This window comes from Pseudonaja textilis, chromosome 15 (genome assembly GCF_049901715.1).
Source record: "Pseudonaja textilis isolate UNSWEBS1 chromosome 15, rPseTex1.2, whole genome shotgun sequence".
In the NCBI taxonomy this organism is placed as follows: domain Eukaryota; kingdom Metazoa; phylum Chordata; class Lepidosauria; order Squamata; family Elapidae; genus Pseudonaja; species Pseudonaja textilis.
Window position 1 is genome coordinate 12144902 of NC_142004.1, and position 18928 is coordinate 12163829.

The 18928-nt window shown below is 44.1% G+C and overlaps 1 protein-coding gene across 1 annotated transcript in view; it reads left to right on the top strand.

Annotated features, from left to right (window-relative positions):
- Positions 1-8744: 8744 nt before the first annotated feature.
- Positions 8745-18928, top strand: part of SPPL3 (signal peptide peptidase like 3) — a 109555-nt gene continuing 99371 nt past the window's right edge. Inside the window, exon 1 of the mRNA XM_026717031.2 lies at positions 8745-9118. Within this exon, the coding sequence (XP_026572816.1) occupies positions 9096-9118 (23 nt within the window). The 5' untranslated portion in view covers positions 8745-9095. The remainder of the gene's footprint in view (positions 9119-18928) is intronic.

Genomic DNA, 18928 nt, shown 5'->3' on the forward strand with positions numbered 1-18928 from the left:
CTTTCTCTTTAAGGTTATAAAATAACATGCTGCAGTTTCATCATCAGACAATGGATCTTAATTTAACTGCCAAATTATGTTTCGTAAGAGTGTTGACTATTAGTATTTTAAGATAATTTAAATATTTTAATATTTTCACTTAAACTAGAGAGGTTGTGGTATTATACTCTTGCCTTTATATGAAAAAAGTTTTATACAACTTTTATATTTATTTGATTTTTTTTGTTACTTTTTAATCTGTCCTGTTATTTCTATCCTCTCTTAGTTTGTATTTTAATATTTATGAAATAAAGATATTTGTAAAAAAAAAAAAAAGGATGGAACTCATTTTAAATCAATTAACGTGAGCGTGGCATGAGTATGTCGATTGAAGGATGTGCAATCTAGCACATACATCCTTTAACCCAACATCAGATCTGGCCAAAGACTGGGCTACTTCGGCAGGCACCCGGATTTCAACGGGAGCAATTTATTACAAAGCAGAAGCTTTGGGGAGCTGCAGCGGAAAATCTAGAAGGAATCAGCACGGTGGGATTTTCCACTTTCCCTCCTGAGTCAGAAAGAGGCCTTGGAAAGCTTTTCTTCTCCTTTCCTTTTTTCTCTTTCCCTCCCTCCCTATTTCTAGTTCTATTTCTTTCTCTCCCTCTTGTTAAAAACAAACAAACCAATAAAGTGGTATTAACACTTCACGTGATCTTGATTCTATCCTTCTGTTAATGCAGCCTAGAACTGTGTTGGGTTTTTTGGCAGCTGCAGCACTTTGCTGGCTCATAGTTAAGTGGTTGTCCACTAGGACTCCGAGATCCCTCTCATAGTTACTACTACTGAGTGAGGTACCACATATACTGTACCTGGTCATATTGTTTTTCTTGCCTAAATGTAGAACCTTCCTTTTTTCATCAACGAATTTCATTTTGTTAGATAGCGCCCAGTGTTCAAATCTGTCAAGATCCTCCTGTAACTTAAGCCTATCTTCCCGAGTGTTGGCTATTCCTGCTAGCTTGGTGCCGTCTGCAAATTTGATGAGTTCCCCATCTATCCCCTCATCCAAATCATTCATAAAGATGTTGAAGAGTCCTGGGCCTAAATCAGAGCCTTGGGGTACCCCTCTGCATTCTTCCCTCCATGTAGATGCAGTTCCATTGAGGACCACACATTGCAGAGAATCGCTTCCATTGCCCTCTGTCCAGATCAATGTTTCTCAACCTTGGCAATTTTAAGATGTGCGGACTTCAACTCCCAAAGTTCACATCACTATTGATGTGATGGAAAGCTAAACTTTCCCTTTTCTCTTAGGCATTTCACTTTCAATCTTTGTTAGAGTTTAGATTCGGAAGTGTTATATGTCTGTTTTGGACTGAACAGGTGATTTCTTGTTAATTGTATTCTCTTTGAAGCTAACACGACCCTATTGGTTCTGCTGCTATCTATGTCACCCATTGGGCAAAATAATGAAGCACCCGCCTGTTTCTTAATGAGTCGGAGGCTGCACAAGACTTGGGAACTAGGAGCAGAGATGCCGGACCAAAGAGCTTCTGACCAAAGAGCTTCTGGGCAGCCCGAAGCGCCAAGCCAGCATCTGTTGTCCAGCTTTGAAGTTGGATGGGGTTGATCTTTTTTGACATGGGAGGGGGGAAGAGGCTTGGGGGGAGGCATAATTTCCTGTCCTTGTTGAATGCTGAGAAGCTCCCAGCTCTTCATTTCCCAAACCAAAACACGAGGCCCCACCTACACCAAGAGGCCAATGGAGGAAAGGTGCTGTCTCCATTCCTTCCCAGGACCGACACAAGATCTTGCAAGAGAATGGAGACTCCTCCTCGCCTCCTCAGACTCAGGCGGCATGTGGAATCTTGCAAGCATGTTGCAAACATGCTCCCACCCAGGGCTCTCCCCCTCGCTCCGTGGGGCCTTGGGACAAGCACCAAGTGGTGGGTGGTTCCCTGCCAACTCTTGGCCCCTTTCCCTTGGCAACCAGCCCCATTTCTAATCCAAAGAAGCCAATTTCCCCCTCCCGTTCCCATCTCCTCCTCTTGAAAGGTACCCGGGGGACTCTATTAGACTACTTGAGAGAAAGTGGTTTGAAGACTGCCGCCTAAAGCCACCATATCATTATGATGTCTATACATTACAAAATTTCTCAGCTCTCCTGGGAAAGCTGGTAAAAAGGTTAATGATGTAATTACTCTTATTATCATAAGCATAATGAATGGAATTGCCTCATTTCCTTAAATGCTGCCAAGCTATTTGCTCCTTGCTGGACGCCTCCCCAAAGGAGAGCATCTCCGCTAATCCTCCTGGCAAATTTGTTCCTTTCTTTCATGTGAAAAGCTGTGAAAGACTGCAAGACAAGCTGGAAGCCCCAGGTTCAGTTCTCTGCTGCAGAGTTCCAGTGTAGGGGGGTGAGTATGTGCAAATTCCCAGGATTGCAAAATGTAACTAGCAAGGCTTCCTCTGGCCCAGCATTTCTCAACCGTGGCAACTTTAAGACGGCTGAACTTCAGTTTCCCAGTCAGTGTGGGAAATTCAGTATGGCTGGGAGTTGAAGTTCACTCCTCTTAAAGTTGCTAAGGTTGAGAAGCTCATTTGCCAACCCTTCTTTAACCCAACAGCTGGATTCTACATAGCAAGAAGCCACATTGTGTGCTAATTTCTGCTCCTAGGGATCATGACTGCCATATATGGGGCAATGTTCTATGTGAATCTTTGGGGTTTGTTTCACAGAACATAGTTAAAATAGCAATAGCACTTAGACTTATAAGGCCCCTCTCTAAGCAGTTTACAGAGTCAGCCTATTGCCCCAACAATCTGTGTCCTCATTTTACTGACCTCAGAAGGATGGAAGGCTGAGTCAACCTTGAGCCAGTGAGAATCGAACCGGCAAACGGCTGGCAGCCGGCAGTCAGCAGAAGTAGCCTGCAGTACTGCATTTTAACCCCTGTGTCACCACAGCTCAGAGTTTAGTGTTGGCAAAGCCAACCACTTGAACACAGGTAGTTCTCAACTTGCAATCATTTGTTTAGTAACCATTCAAGATTTCAAAACCCCTGAAAAAAGTGACTTATGACAGTTTTTCACACGACCATCGCATATCCCTACTGTCACGTGACAAAAATTTGGATGCTTATGACAGTTGCAGTGTCTGGGGTCAGCTGGTCCCCTTTTGCAACCTTTTGACAAGCGAAGTCAATGGGGATACTAGATTCACCTAACAATATTACTAACTTAACAACTGCAGTGGTTCACTTAACTGTAGCAGGAAGGGTCGTTAGTGGGGCAAAATTCATTTCACTTGCTTAGCAACAGAAATTTTGGGTTCAATTGTGGCTGTAACTCACGTACAAAGATACAGGGTTCTTTATATTTTTTCATTAAGATTAAAGACTGTTAACTATGCAAGCATATAATAAATGAAATGTATTTAAAACAACCAAAGCTATTGGATTCTGAATCCAATTTTCCTTCATTCCTCAGTTCAACTTAACTAATGACAGCTGACCACTTTAATTCTTGGGGAAAAAACATAAATGCCCTTGACCCATGCTGCATGTGTTCTCATAGGCTGGGATGAATGTCTAGATGGGACCATGAGGAGGCAGGCGTTCTGGGCCAGGTACAAGCGTGTTTTCATCTGCTGAGAGCTGCACTTCTCTGGATGTATTTTGGGACTGTTGAAGAACATGCTCAGCTGGTCAGAGATTACATCATGGGGTGCCATGGTATAAGGGTGGTAGTTGATAGCAAAATAAGGAATAATTTTCCCCAGTCTTTGTCAGACATGTTAAGTCTATCTGTTGGGTTATAGAGGTCCAAATTCTAAGCATGACAGCAAATCTTTTTTACAGTGTGCAATTTAAAATAAATGTTAGAGGTTTTTTTAATCAAAGGGGTAAACCCATTCATTTCATTTTCATTTGCTGCAATTCTTTCTTTTCCCTTTCTTTTCTATTTTTTTTAAAAATCTTGCTGCTTTCACAATTATACATCTTGTGTTATAAGACAAAAGAAAATATTCTATTAAGTATTTGTCAGATACTTACTTACATACTCTTCCCAGAATATATGCAGATAGTAGAACCCTCAATCTGGCAAGATTTTATCTATAGACACAAAATAATAAAGAACTCAGCTTGGAAGAATCACCTCTGAATCATCATCATTCTTGGCTTTGGGCCTGACATTAGATCACTTGGAACCTGCAGCCGGCTATGCCTTGATTTGTCCATGGAACACAACTGCTTTGAGAGCTGCAATGCTTACCTGTTCACCTCTGGGAAAAATTCAAGGTGTTGGTTGTCACCTTTGATGTGGGCTTGTGCTATTAGGTTGCAGAAGGAACTTCATCCAGGGTCTCTCTTTTAAAGAATGTTGGTGACAATGTGTTAAAGCAGCCTTTTTAAAAATATATATAGCACTGTCACCATTCTCTGAAATAGCCTCAATATTTGACTTACCCCAACCTTATTGGGATTTAAGAAGGCAAACAAAACCTGGCTAGGACTTGAAAGGGAATTGATTTAGAACATAGAAGATAGAATAACACAGTTGGAAGGGATCTTTGAGGTCATCTAGTGACTAGACCAACCCCCTACTCAAGCAGGAGACCCTAAGCCTAGACCATTTCAGACAAGTGGCTGTCCAGTCTCTTCTTGAAATTCTCCAGTGATGGAGCACCTTCAACTTCTGAAGGCAAGCTGTACCACTGGTTAATTCTTCCCATCTCCTCACAAACAGCAACAACATAAGCAAAACTGTATTTATGCACTGGTGAGTTCAAGGGTGAATTGTGCAGTTGGAAGATGCTTTAGAAGTCATTCAGTCTAAGCAGGCTGGTCTAAGATTCACTGAAATATTTAGCAAATGTCTTTAATTAAAGTTATTTATACGGCCACCAATCTTGCAAACATGACTTCTGAGGGCTAACCAACTTAAAACCATACAAATAAGAGCAAAATCAAAAGCAATATAATGCGGCATCAGAAAAGACCAACAACCTGAAATCAACTAACCACTTTACCCCAAAGTTTTGCAAAGCAGCCAAGTCTTAAGACCAGCAACCTCTGCTCAAAGACCACCAGCAAAATAGATTTCACCACTTTGTATGGAAGGGGCTCCCATTGTCTTCCAGCTTGAACCATCAGGAAGTTCTGCCTGATGTCTATTCTTGAAATAAAGGCACGGATATAGCAAGGTGTCTAGCCTGAAATTGTTGTAAGTGTAGCCATTTTAGTTTGTCTTAGTATATATTCTTTTTCTTATTTTCCCTGTGGAACTTTATGGTCAGCTGTACATGTCAAAGGGAATGAAAGTCAAAAAAAGTGTGATCCCAGGAAATAAATACACTGCTCAAAAAAATAAAGGGAACACAAAAATAAGACATCCTAGATCTGAATGAATGAAATTTTCTTATTAAATACTTTGTTCATTACATAGTTGAATGTGCTGACAACAAAATCACACAAAAATTATCAATGGAAATCAAATTGAGCAACCCATGGAGGTCTGGATTTGGAGCTACACTCAAAATTAAAGTGGAAAAAAACACTACAGGCTGATCCAACTTTGATGTAATGTCCTTAAAACAAGTCAAACTGAGGCTCAGTAGTGTGTGGCCTCCACGTGCCTGTATGACCTCTCTACAACCCCTGGGCATGCTCCTGATGAGGTGGCGGATGGTCTCCTGAGGGATCTCCTCCCACACCTGGACTAAAGCATCCCCCAACTCCTAGACAGTCTGTGGTGCGTTGGTGGATGGAGCGAGACATGATGTCCCAGATGTGCTCAATTGGATTCAGGTCTGGGGAACGGGCAGGCCAGTCCATAGCATCAATGCCTTTGTGTTGCAGGAACTGCTGACACACTCCAGCCACATGAGGTCTAGCATTGTCGTGCATTAGGAGGAACCCAGGGCCAACCGCACGAGCATATGGTCTCACAAGGGGTCTGAGGATCTCATCTCGGTACCTAATGGCAGTCAGGCTACCTCTGGCGAGCACATGGAGGGCTGTGCGGTCCCCTAAAGAAATGCCACCCCACACTATTACTGACCCATTGCCAAACCTGTCATGCTGGAGGATGTTGCAGGCAGAATGTTCTCCACAGCGTCTCCAGACCCTATCACATCTGTCGCATGTGCTCAGTGTGAACATGCTTTCATCTGTGAAGAGCACAGGGCGCCAGTGGTGAATTTGCCAATCTTGGTGTTCTCTGGCAAATGCCAAACGTCCTGCATGGTGTTGGGCTGTAGGCACAACCCCCACCTGTGGACATCAGGCCCTTATACCACCCTCATGGAGTCTGTTTCTGACCATTTGAGCAGCCACATGCACATTTGTGGCCCGCTGGAGGTCATTTTGCAGGGCTCTGGCAGTGCTCCTCCTGTCCCTCCTTGCACAAAGGCGGAGGTAGCGGTCCTGATGCTGGGTTGTTGCCCTCCTCCATGTCTCCTGATGTACTGGCCTGTCTCCTGGTAGCGCCTCCATGTTCTGGACACTACGCTGACAGACACAGCAAACCTTCTTGCCACAGCTCGCATTGATGTGCCATCCTGGATGAGCTGCACTACCTGAGCCACTTGTGTGGGTTGTAGACTCCGTCTCATGCTACCACGAGAGTTAAAGCACCGCCGGTATTCAAAAGTGACCAAACCATCCGCCAGAAAGCATAGAAACTGAGAAGTGGTCTGTGGTCACCACCTGCAGAACCACTCCTTTCTTGGGGATGTCTTGCTAACTGCCTCTGCTTTCCACCTGTTGTCTATTCCATTTGCACAACACCATGTGAAATTGATTGTCAATCAGTGTTGCTACCTAAGTGGACGGTTTGATTTCACAGAAGTGTGATTGACTTGGAGTTACATTGTGTTGTTTAAGTGTTCCCTTTATTTTTTTGAGCAGTGTAATAATCCCAGGATGGATTGTATCTCTGGATTACATACCACTCAGGCTGATATTTTTTGTGGCAAAATTCCTGACTTAAGATACTTTTTGTGTGATGCACTATGCACAGGTCTTCACTGCTGCTATTACGTTATCAAACAGGGTGAAATATCAGGGATTAATATATACTGAGTTTTAAACCCCTGTATGGATTGGAAGGTATCAATGCCCATTGGTGCAGCCTGGGACTGTATTTATTTCCTAGGATCACACTTTTGACAGACATTCCCTTTGACATGTACAGCTGACCATAAGGTTCCATGCTATATCCATGGCTTGAATATTATTTTCTATACAAATGCAGGATTTTGCATTTGCTCCTGTTGGAATTCATCCTGCTGGTTTCCATTAACTGTTCCAGCATCCCAAGATCCCCTGAATCTTAAACTTATTTTCTATTTGTCTCTATTTTGTGGTGGTTATTGACCAAATAAAGATTACTTGTAGCTTAAACTGGATACTGTTTTCTAATGAACCAAAGATGACTTCAAAGGAAAATATCTGGTTCAGCTGCAAACCAGGTAAATCATATTTCCTAACTCCACATCCAAGCCATTTATTAACATATTAAATTGCAGACCTACAGTAGATCCCTGTGGCATGCTGCTTGACACTTGCTTCCAGCCTGATGCAGAGCCATTGATGTTAGAATAATTTATTAAATTTATATGCTGTCTCTCAGCGACTTTATAAATGGTTTACCGACAGTTAAAAACATTTAATCAAGAAAACGTTTTTCAAAAGTGCTGTGAGTCATTGTCTACTTCCCGGGACTGAGGGAGTGAATGGGCCAAGATTGCCCAGCTGGCTTTGTGCTTGAGGGAAGGCTAGAACTCACCGTCTCCCAATTTCTAGCCTGGTGCCTTTCCCATTGCGCCCAATGGGCTCTCCGCATCAGCTGCCCAAGCCCTCCAGCAACCTTTTGCGACAGCAAATGAGAGCCAGCTTAAGCCTTAAGGCAGGGGTCTCCAACCTTGGTGACTTGTGGACTTGGTGACTTGTGGACTTCAGCTCCCAGAATTCCTTAGACAGCAAAGTTGGCTGAGGAATTCTGGGAGTTGAAGTCCACAAGTCTTAAAGTCGCCAAGGTTGGAGACCCCTGCCTTAAGGCATCACCAGGCAAGAGACTGGGTGGCTGCGAGTTCTAGTCCTCCCTCAGGCATAGCTGGGAAACCTTGGGCCAGTCACTCACTCTCCGCCCTAGAAAGGAGGCAATGGCAAAGCACTCCTGAAAAACCTCGCCCAGAAAACTGCAGAGCCTGAACGGGAGGAAAACATGCCAGGCAAGGGGAAAAGGCGTAGGGAGAACGGCCCTTTGGGCATCCTCCGCCATCGGGCATTTCTCCTCAGAGGAGAGTGGACTTCAACTCCCAGAATTCCCCAGCCAGCAGGGTGAGAAGCACGGCCTGGCTTTGTTTGGACACAGGAAGGACGATTCCAGAGGGACTCTACTGTCCGGAAAGCGAGAGATATCGGAAGCCCGGGACTCCCTGCGTTGGGCAGCCCAATCAGCGTCCTGTTCGCGGACTCAACTCGGCTTCCGCACGGTCCCTTCGGGCAGGACTGGAAAGACGCACACAAGCGCAGCACAGGGCAGCACAGGGCGCACGCGCAACTCGGTAGGCGGGGCCTCCTCGCTCGTCCCTTTCCCCGCCAGGCGCCGCTGTCTTTCCCGACGCGCTGCGCCGAGGCACGTGAGCCTGTTTGGGCCACGTGACGCGCCGCCGGCGTGCGTGAGTGCGTGCGTCCGTGCCTGAGCGGGCGACGCGCCTCCGCCCCGCCCCACGCCCGCCGAGCCCCGCCCCCTCCGCGCGAGAACGAGCGAGCGAGCGAGCGGCCTCCCCTCAGGAGCTCGTCCGGCCCGCTCCCTCCGCCGCCGCCGCCGCCGCGCCCTCCTGCTCGGTTATGAGGCGCGCCCGCCGGCACTGGAGCGCAGCTGGGTCTGTGCGGCGCGGCCGCCGCTGAGGCTTCGCCGCCTCCGCTTGGGCGGGGACCGCCTTCCCAGCCCTCGCCGCTGCCGTCGCCGCCGCTGTCGCCGCCAGGATGGGCCGGGAGCCGCAGCCGGGCCGCCGCTGAGCGCCAGACGCGGAGGGAGCCGAGAGCGGCAGCGGGAGGAGGACGACGAGGACGAGGAGGAGGAGGAGGAGAAGGGCCGGCGCCATGGCGGAGCAGACCTACTCCTGGTGAGCTTTGCCGCCGCCGCCGCCGCCTCCCCGGGAGCCCCGCTGGCCGAGCCCCGGCTCCGACCCTTCCCTTCACGGGCCGCCCGAAGCTCCCGAGGCGCCGCGCTCCGGTTGGTGGTGGGGGCAGCCCGGGTACCTCCGGCCTGGGAGCTTTTGTCCCCCTGAGGAAAAAAGGGGCCGAGCGACCCCCCTCCTCCTCCCCCCGGCGCTCCGGTGGGCCTGGAGCGCACCTGGAGGCGCCCACCTGGAGGCGCCCACCTGGCTGAGGGCAGCGGGAGAGTCTCGGTCATCAGCGCTTCCCTCTCCCCCCCCCCCCAAAAAAAAATTGAGGCTCGGGGCCTGTTGTTGGCCTAAAAAAGTGGCCGATTCGGGGGCGCTCAGTCGGGGGGGGGGGGTGGAAGATGGAGGAGGCCGCGCGCCTCTGTGTGCGTGAGTGTGTGTGTGTGTGTGTGTGTATAGTGTGTGTGTGTGTGTGTGTGGTGTGTGTGCGCGCGTGCCGTGTTGCCAGACAGGCTTGGGAACCCCGCTGGGCGGGCATCTGATACAAGCCCGGGATGCTGCAACCGTCTCCTCCCTCCTCTCTCCGGGCTTGGAGCAAGCAGAGCATCCCACCACCTGCGCGCACATCGCACCGGGCTTCTGCCGCCCGCCGCCTCTTCGTGCCTCCACCCGTTTGCTCTCGGGGAAACGGCTCGGCGCGCCTTTTTGGGCCGTCTCCGAGGTGCTTCCCTGCCCTTCTGCCAGGAACAGGTTTGTTTGTGTGGGGAACAAAAACCCGGAGCGGTAGAGGAAGGCCGTTTTCCGAGGGGAAAGGGATTAAGGACGGGGGGGGGGGGAATTGCCTTGAGTGGCTTTCTTATTGTCATGCCGATGGGGGCTCCTCGCCAGTTGTCTAGTTGTGGGGCAACCTTGCTTTGCTTGTGTGATGAGTGGGGGGGGAAAGGGGGGGGGCTGCAGCTGTGCACGAGTCTCACAATCTCCCTGAAATCTGCAATTATGAGGAGAGGCAGCGCTGCCCTTTCTGTTAATGCCTCTTTATGATGAACTCTTACAGAGGCATGATTCATACTACAGTTCACACTAATGTAGCTTGATTTCATTATTTATTTACTAATCTGACATTATGACATGACAGCCCAGCAAAGTGGTTTACAATGTTTAGAATATTCCTGTTAAAAGAATATTAATATTAATATTATTAATATTTTATTAACATTATTAATAACTATTACAATTTGGATAAATGGTACAGCTGTTAAAACAGTAGGTATATATTTTGATTATTGGATGCTGCAAACCCATGCACTGTACTTGGTAAACGATGGTGTATTGTTTAGTGTAATGTGTGAAAACAGCTAAGAACTAATTGTAAGTGGATGGACATAATATTACACCATGCTTTTAATTATGGTTGGGAATTTAGTATTCATACATGAGATTCTCACATAAAACAGTAAATGGAAAGGCTTGGATGGCTATTGTGTCAAGGAATGCTCTTTCATATTCCTTTGGTGGTTTTTTGTAAGGTTAGCATCAGTTAGTTGGTTAGAGCCATTTTGGTTACTGGTTAAGGTACTAATGCTAGAAACCTGGAGATTGGGAGTTGTCCAGCCTTAGGCATGGAAGCCAACTGGGTGACTTGCTTTCTTAGACCAATTCACCTCACAAAGGATGTTGTGAGGAAAATAGGTGGAGGAAAGATTGTTAGGTATGTTTGCTGCCTTGAGTTATTTATAAAAAAATAAAAGCGGGATAAAAATAAATTAAGCTGATGTCACATGGCTGAAAATTAGTGGAATGTAGGCTTAATTCCAAAGCTTGGATGCTTGTGAGGCAGTGATACCATTGACCTGAGTATAAGTGTTAGAGTGAATTGAGGTAACTAAATACTTAGAAGAATATTGACTTGAAATGTTACGTTTTGGCCATTACATGCCAGTTAAAATGACCTAAAGCTAACATCCTAATTGAGATTTCAGTCCTCCTGACTCCCATAATAATTAATGACATTTGTTCTTAAAGAAAGAATATTTGTAGCTCAGGGTTGAAATTAGGGGTCTTTGGGGCTGTCTGAACTTAATTATTTTCTTGCAGACATTTCATTACCAACTAGCTAACAGCATCAGAAGATGCAAGGAAACATCCAAGCTCAGGGAGAACTAAGATTCCCTCATTTGTTATTCTATTCAGTTATGTCTGATTCTTGGAGTATGCTTGGACAAGTCCTTCCTAGGGTTGAGAGAAAGTGTCCAAGGTCACCCAGGTGACTTTGTGCCCAAGGCAGGACTAGGAATTATGGACTCCTGGTTTCCTCCCTAATGCTTTCACCACTAACCCACATTGGCTCTCAATAATTTTTTTAAAAAATCTTGAGTCACAACAATATCCACTTGGAAGTTCTATCAAATAGAATTATTCTATCAAAAATATTTGACATCTTTTTCTGAAAACTAGAAAATCATTAACTGGTTTTAAAAGGATGTAGGGAGGAGGCAGGATTGACTGGCCTATAATATTCTTTCTAAGTAAATGATAAAAAAAAACATTATTGTAGGGGCAGTAATTAAATATACATACAGGAGAACAAGCTTGCTCTAAGAACCAACATGGCCTCTACAAAGAGGTCAGCAATCCTGTAGATGTTCAAAATGGACACAATATTTGGACAGTTACTTTTAATTTATTTGGACTTAGAATTAAGTAGAGAATTGGTCAGTTTGCCAGTGATATCAGTTGTAACATCAAAATAAGACTGGGAACTTCGAAAGAATCTCTTCGGAGTGGATGAATAATGGAAGATGTGGTTTGCAATTGCAAAAAGTATCCAGCACATTTTTTTCTCAAAAAATTCACTTGTGTACAATGATGGAATCCGAGTTGGTGATGAGTGACAAGGAAGAGCTACATAGTGGATAACTCAAGGTAATTATTAGCCAGAGTATTATATGGGTACAGTGAAAAAGTTAAGTTCCAACCAATACATTCTTAAAGGAACCAAATATTAACTAGCCACTATAATAGGATTGGACCGCACTTGGAAAGTTATGTGCAGTCCTGGTCGCCATGATACCTCAAAAATGGGATATTGTATCATAGGGAAAGAGACAACCAAGGCACCCAAAATAATTAAAAGGCTGGAACACCTTCCCAGTGAAGAAAGACAGTGCCCTAGGTATGAACATAAGATGTGATAAAGGTAAAATTGTGAATATCATGGAAGATGCGAGCATACATTTTTCCCTTGCAATATTAAAGCATAGATTTATCTATTAAAATTAAATATAGGGAAATTCAACAATATTTATTTGTTTACATAATCCATAGTTAAAAGTATAGAAGCTCTTGTATTCTGATGTGATAGCTTGTGGCTGGTTTGGGGGGTTGGATCCAGTCATAGAGAATCAGTTATTCATGATATTATTTTATATTCTGTTTCCAAAAATTATGGCCAGCTGATCTTAAATACCAGATTTACGACTATGTGATCCACAATGCTAAATTAGATGAATTTGACATGATCTAGTAATCTCTTTAATTTTTGTGTCAGTGTGCTTAGGACTGCAGTCTGAATTTTATAGTGATGTAATTGATCCAAGAGGTGAGAATCCCCAAGTTATAGTGTAGGACTAATCTAGTATTTTGGATAGAGAAAATGTGGTTCAAATTGGTTTTTTTTAATAGAAATTGCATTTGAATGCTGTGCACATATATTGCAGTGTTCAGGTTCAGATTTTGAGTTTCTCTCATTTCCTTGTACAATCTTGTTACTTTTGTTTGTTTTTTACTGTATCCATGTTAGAAAAACGCTTGCTTCCAAAACAGAAAATGGGAACTTCGTTATTTTGATTCTAGATTGCTGAAAATCTGTAATGTATAGAAATAATCTATACAATATTTGTGTTTGCTAAATGTGGACATTTAATTGTTGAAACATTGCATCTTTCTGCATTGTTTTACAATTGCGGCAAAATTATTATGTGACTAAAAATGATCACAGAAGCAGATTCTGAAGCAGCTGAATGTCATCAACTTTCAGTATTAAGCTGCAATACAGGCAGTCCTTGACTTATGATCAAATTTGAGCCCAAAATTTCTGTTGCTAAGCAAGACAGTTGTTAAGTGAATTTTGCCCCATTTTACAACCTTCCTTGCCACAGTTGTTTCGTGAATACTACTGTTAAGTTAGTAGCACAGTTGTAAAGTGAGTCTGGCTTTCCCATTGACTTCCAACTGTCATTAATGAGTCAGTTGTCAAACGTTTGAATTTTGATCACATGACCATGGGGATGTTTCAACGGTCATAAGTGAAAAAATGGTCGTCACTTTTTTGAGTGTTGTAACCTATAACAGTCACTAAATGAACTGTTATAAGTCGAGGACTACCTGTACTTTAGATGAAACATTTACTTACAATCGGGATTCTGGGCAAATTATTAACAGAGTACAGATATGAAAGAATACAAAATATTTTATAAAAACTAAAACCTGTTCTGACTAGGGCTTCCTGAGATAGTAACAATCCCACGTTGTTCCCAAAAACTTTGTTTTTATTTAAATGGCTGTAAATTATATGCATTCACAGCCTATAATGAGTCCCACACAGTTTAGGACTAGTCCAACCGAAGTCTTTTGGGATAAGGGAGCTAAGCACCCACCTTTATCTCCTTTGAAATGCTGCCAACGACTATATTGCCAATTAGCTGTACAAGGCCAAACGGAGCAGAAAGTCAAGATGGAGCTTCAGAATTTAAACCGACCAGAACGAACAAAGTTGCTTCCTGCAAAGGGTCCTGTCCCTTTGTTCCTTGTTTATGTCTTATGGGGGGGGGGCAATCACCTCCAAGCCTTACTCCCGAGTTGCCCCTTTTGTCTGAACAATTCTTGCCTTCTGGCAGTTCTGCGCAAGCGCGCACTGGTAACAGGTTCCCCCTGTTCCTCTGCCTGGCTGATGCCAGATTCTGGAGACTCCGAAGTCAGCACATAACTCTCAGATGGCCCTGGCCCCATCTCTGTGTTGGACTCAGATCCCTTGTCCGAGCCTTCCTCATATTCCATGACTGGCTTATTATGTTCCTCCTCACTGTCCGACTCTGCTGCCAGCTCCACAGGCTGCTGGCGGACCACAACAAAACCCCAATGTTTCTGTAAATAAATGAAAAAGGCTCAGTGGAATAGGGAGGTGGGCTGGATAGTCACTTGGGAGTTCAGATTAGTGAAGTGTGGGGCCACAACAGGAAAGGAAATGTCTGGTACTTCACCATCAAACTCTGTTGGGAGGGTGAGTCATCATGGGCCTTCAGAAGTTTCCATCCTGGCAAGGAGGTGTTGTATCTATTCTGATGCTTTATGATCTGTAGGTAATAATGACACTTTTACTTGGATCCCAGATTCTACTGATGGCCAGTATAGTGATTTCAGAAAAGAGTTTAGCCTGCAATTAACTCTGCAGTGGTCCCAGTGCTGCCTTTTGGATCAGTTACCATTCTGGGCTGCCCCAGGATAGACTGAGACAGTTTTACAGGTACTCCTTGAGTTATGACCATAATGAAGTACACCCATCGTGGTCATACTCGTGAGGGTCTTAATGGCCTTTTTGGTCATAACAATGATTGTGGCTGTCATTAAGCAAACACCATGGTTGAAAAGCAACCACTGCAGTTGTTAAGTGGTTCGCTATGGGCCGTTTCACCACAAACCAGAAGTAAATCCAGGTTTCAGCAAAATCGTCATAAAAGTGATGTGACTGTGGGATGCTGCATGGTCCTAATCTGTGGCCTGCTAGTCAAGTGCAGACTGTGGAGGGAGAGCAACTGTTGGAATCCAGACTGTAAGTGTCCCTCGGGTAACTCAGTCATAACCTTTGAGTGGTTGCTAGGCCACTGATCATAACTCAAGGACTACCTGTGTAAATCTCAAAAATCTCAGTTTTTCTAGGAGGACGTCCTTATGTCTATGCAGTTAGTGCAGATACAGGTTTCATTCAGTGACTGCCTTGTTTAGCGATCATCTTCAAGTTCCTAAGTTTGGAGACCCCTGTAGTATATCTTCTGTAAATATCCTAAGAACAGCCTTATAACTCATCTCTTGATAACACACCTCAGGAATTCTGATCATTTTATGTCTGTTTACTAATATGAGATGAGTATGATTTAGTTTCCTTTGGATGTAGCCAAATTCTGTTATATGGCCCGTAAAATTAGCACACTGATTATCCATCAGTTAATCTGCTGTCAATTGCAACATACTTGTGCTGTTTTGTATTTTTAATTCTTATTTTTAAAGTGTTTTGTTTAAAACACTGATTTGTAATCAGTCTGGAATGGAAATGGCTTTGAAGGGAATATTCAGAAGCCATTACAGAAACCAGAAGGGGAGAATTGAGCAGCTAGTGTTAGGAAATGGCTCTGGTTGGTTCCTCCCTGACTCAATGAGGTGTAAGAGGGACAGAAAATAAACATCAGAATGCAAAATTCTGTTACTGCAGCCCAGGGGTGGGCAAACTACGGCCCGCGGGCCACATCCAGCCCGTTGGTCATTTTAATATGGCCCGCCTCTGAAAAAAAAAAATCCCCTCTGAAAAAAAAATTGGAGCCGGCCAAAAGAGACCCTGCGCTGCACGCCATAAAATCGCACACACAACACGGAGCTGGGCAGCTGCTTCCCTGGTGGCGGGGCTGAGGTCGCCGCCCAGGGAATGCCCACTGCTTTCCCTCCACCCGGGCTCCGCTCAGGTATCCGGCTGGGGCTGTCAGGAGTTGCTACCGCGGGTGCAGCTCCGCGTGGCTCCAGTCCCGCATTGCCTTGGGAAGGGAAAGGCAAAACCAGGAGCCGCTGAGCCTGAGCCTCCGGTGCCGCTGCTGCCGTTGCAAAGCGCCACCGCGGCTCCTCCTTTTGCCTTTCCCTTCCCGAGGCAAGGCGGGACTGGAGCTGCGCTGGCGATAGCAACTCCTGACTCAGGGGCCTCCGAGGGGAGGGGAAGGAGGAGAAGAAGGGGGAAGGAGGAGAAGAAGGGGGAAGGGTGGGGTGGGGGGCAATTCCCAAAAAATCTTGTGCTGACCCGGCCCGTCTTGTCAAATTTTAAAAGTCAATGTGGCCCTCGAGCCAAAAAGTTTGCCCACCCCTGCTGTAGCCTGTCTCAATATAGTATATGGTAGGACAGGGGTCCCAACTGTTTGGATCTGGGCAGTTGGCACTTGCAAACAGAGTCCAATTTGTGCAAGCGGGGCGTGCGCCCCTGCCGCTTGTACAAATGGAGGTGCGCACGTTCATGCAGGTGCCTGCCAATTGCATGGAACCATCCTCCCCCCCCCCAACCCCGGGCGTCTGCTAAGTGGAAAGTTTGGGGACCCGCTGTTCTACTCTTTTTGTTGAGTCAGATCCAATCCGCCTCGTGAGACTGACAGTTGTGTCAAAACTCAACAAAATGTTTCTCTTAAATTTTTGTTTTTAAAAAGTGAACGTGTTAGCTTATGATGTGCCCTACAAGTTGCACACAAAATACATGCTCCTGATTTTATGCCTGTACTGCTGCGAGCACCCTGTGAGGGAGATTTAGCTGAGAGGCTGAGTCCTAAGGTTCACCAGAGAGCTTCTGTGGTTGAGTGTGAGCTTGAACCTGGTTCTTGTAGCTGGGGCCCAACTTTGGAACATTTCGCTGGCATGAAGAATATTGTCTAAATTATAGAATACTGTAAGCATTCTATTTCTCAAATTTAACTTGCATTACATTCATTACATTGCTGTTTAATGCCTTTGACTGCAAACGTCTCTGGTGATGCCGTTGGGTGTTTGGCAAGCTCTCTGCCACACCTGATTATAAGATTCTTTTAACTAAAAAAAAAAAAACCTAGTATATTGCAAAGTAAAAACCTAACTTTAACTTATAATCTCAGTCTCCAAGAATTCCTTTCGGCCTAGAACAGCTGCAAATAAAAATGATAAGTGGCTGCTCCTAGATTTTGTTTGGGAGCGTGCCCACCTGCCCAGAAACTCAGTAGCTCGAGAAGGAGAGGAGACATTGGTGAGGAGCAATTTCAATCGCTTGCCTTTGGCCAAATGGGAATTTTGTGGCTGGCAGTGATTGTTTACATCAACCATTTTATGTAAGTTCTTATAAGTTCTTGCCTCCCAGAGTCATTTTCTGAAATGGGCAGCTATCGAAATTAAATAAATACATAAAATAAGATGCTTTAAAAATTCCAGATGTGCCCACCAGCCTATAAAGGTTGGGGATTCCTGGAGTTGGTGATTGGATGCATTGTTGCTTCACTCTCCCTTAATGCACTTTAATTATGCTTACTTACAGATTTATAGTTGGCAGTCACCATAGTAAGCCCGATTTAGGGGTTGTCAAGCTGTTAAAAGTCTGTTATTGCAAACACGATTTTATCGTAACTGAACAGTTACTAATGTATTAAATCTTAAGTGTGTACTTCATCTGATGGGAAATCTGAAAGGACTGATTAAGGAGGAGAAAACAGATAACTATAATAGGCAAAGTTTGGTTACTTTTCAATTTAACATTCTTAGATAGTACATCCCCTTTCATATGTGGTGGACATGTCCACATGCCCAGAAGTTTTGGAAAAATATCAAAAATTGGATTCTAAATATAACTAATCAAGATGTAAAGCTTGAACCCGAAACCTTTTTGCTGGGTATGATAGACTCAAAAATAGAAAAAAAAATATCAATATTTAATCGTGCATATAACGGCAGCCAGAATAAGCTACGCTCAAAATTGGAAACTGTCTATTGTCCCTTCAGAGGAGATGGTCATTAAAAAAAATTCACGAGTGTGCAGAGATGGACAGCCTAACCAAATTACTAAAAACAACAACAAAGATAATGAATACTACGAAGTTTGGAACTGTTGGTATGAATGGTTAAAGAAAAAGCAACATTTGACAACTGAATAAGTTATGAAACTATGAAGGATGTTTGTTTAATCATAAGTATTCTGTGAAAATAAAACATTAAAAGAACGAGGAAGGTATTGTAACAAGATAGACCACATCAATGTTATGGGGTAAAAGAAAAAAAAGAAAAGTGTAACCAATGCTCAATACCTGCTGCAAAATGTATATATGTATATATATTTGTTTATATGTTTGTTTGTTTCTTTTTAAATGTTTTAAATATATGAAACTTAAATAAACTTTATTTAAAAAAAGAGAGAGATAGTACATCCCTGTCAGGAGCAGAAGAGACTTTGTGGAATACTATATCTTCATGTAAACTAGTATATTAAAGTGCAGAATGGATCATAGTTGAAATATTTGGCTTCCAGATTGTTGTTTCAGGCATCTATGGGCAGAGATGCTTCCTTTAGTGGTGGTGGTCTCCTCCCCCTCCCCCCCCCCTTCTCCATCTATTTTATTCTTATGGAAGGAACTTATCAGACTTGTCCTTGCAAGAAATCACTATCAGTTGAAGTAGATACTAAAGGCTTGGTATGTATGGGTGCACAATCAGTGGGGAGTAACAGGTGGAATGAACTCGGATGATATCATATTCTTATGCCATATTGAAATAAATGACTTGCATTGTTTTTATGCCAAGTATAAATGAAAGATAGATTGTGGAATTAACATGAATTGGGGACTCTTTCTCTAAAATTGGTGCTTTCTGAAATATTTATTTCATTTCTTAAACAAATTTATTTAGCCATCCAACTTGCACAAAATGACTTTGGGAAAATACAGAAGCATTTTTTTAAAGAACATCTAGAAAAATGGCTTATGTTTCATACTAGATTCTACAGAGGTAGCTTGCAGATACTATAATGAACCATATTGTTGCAATTAATTG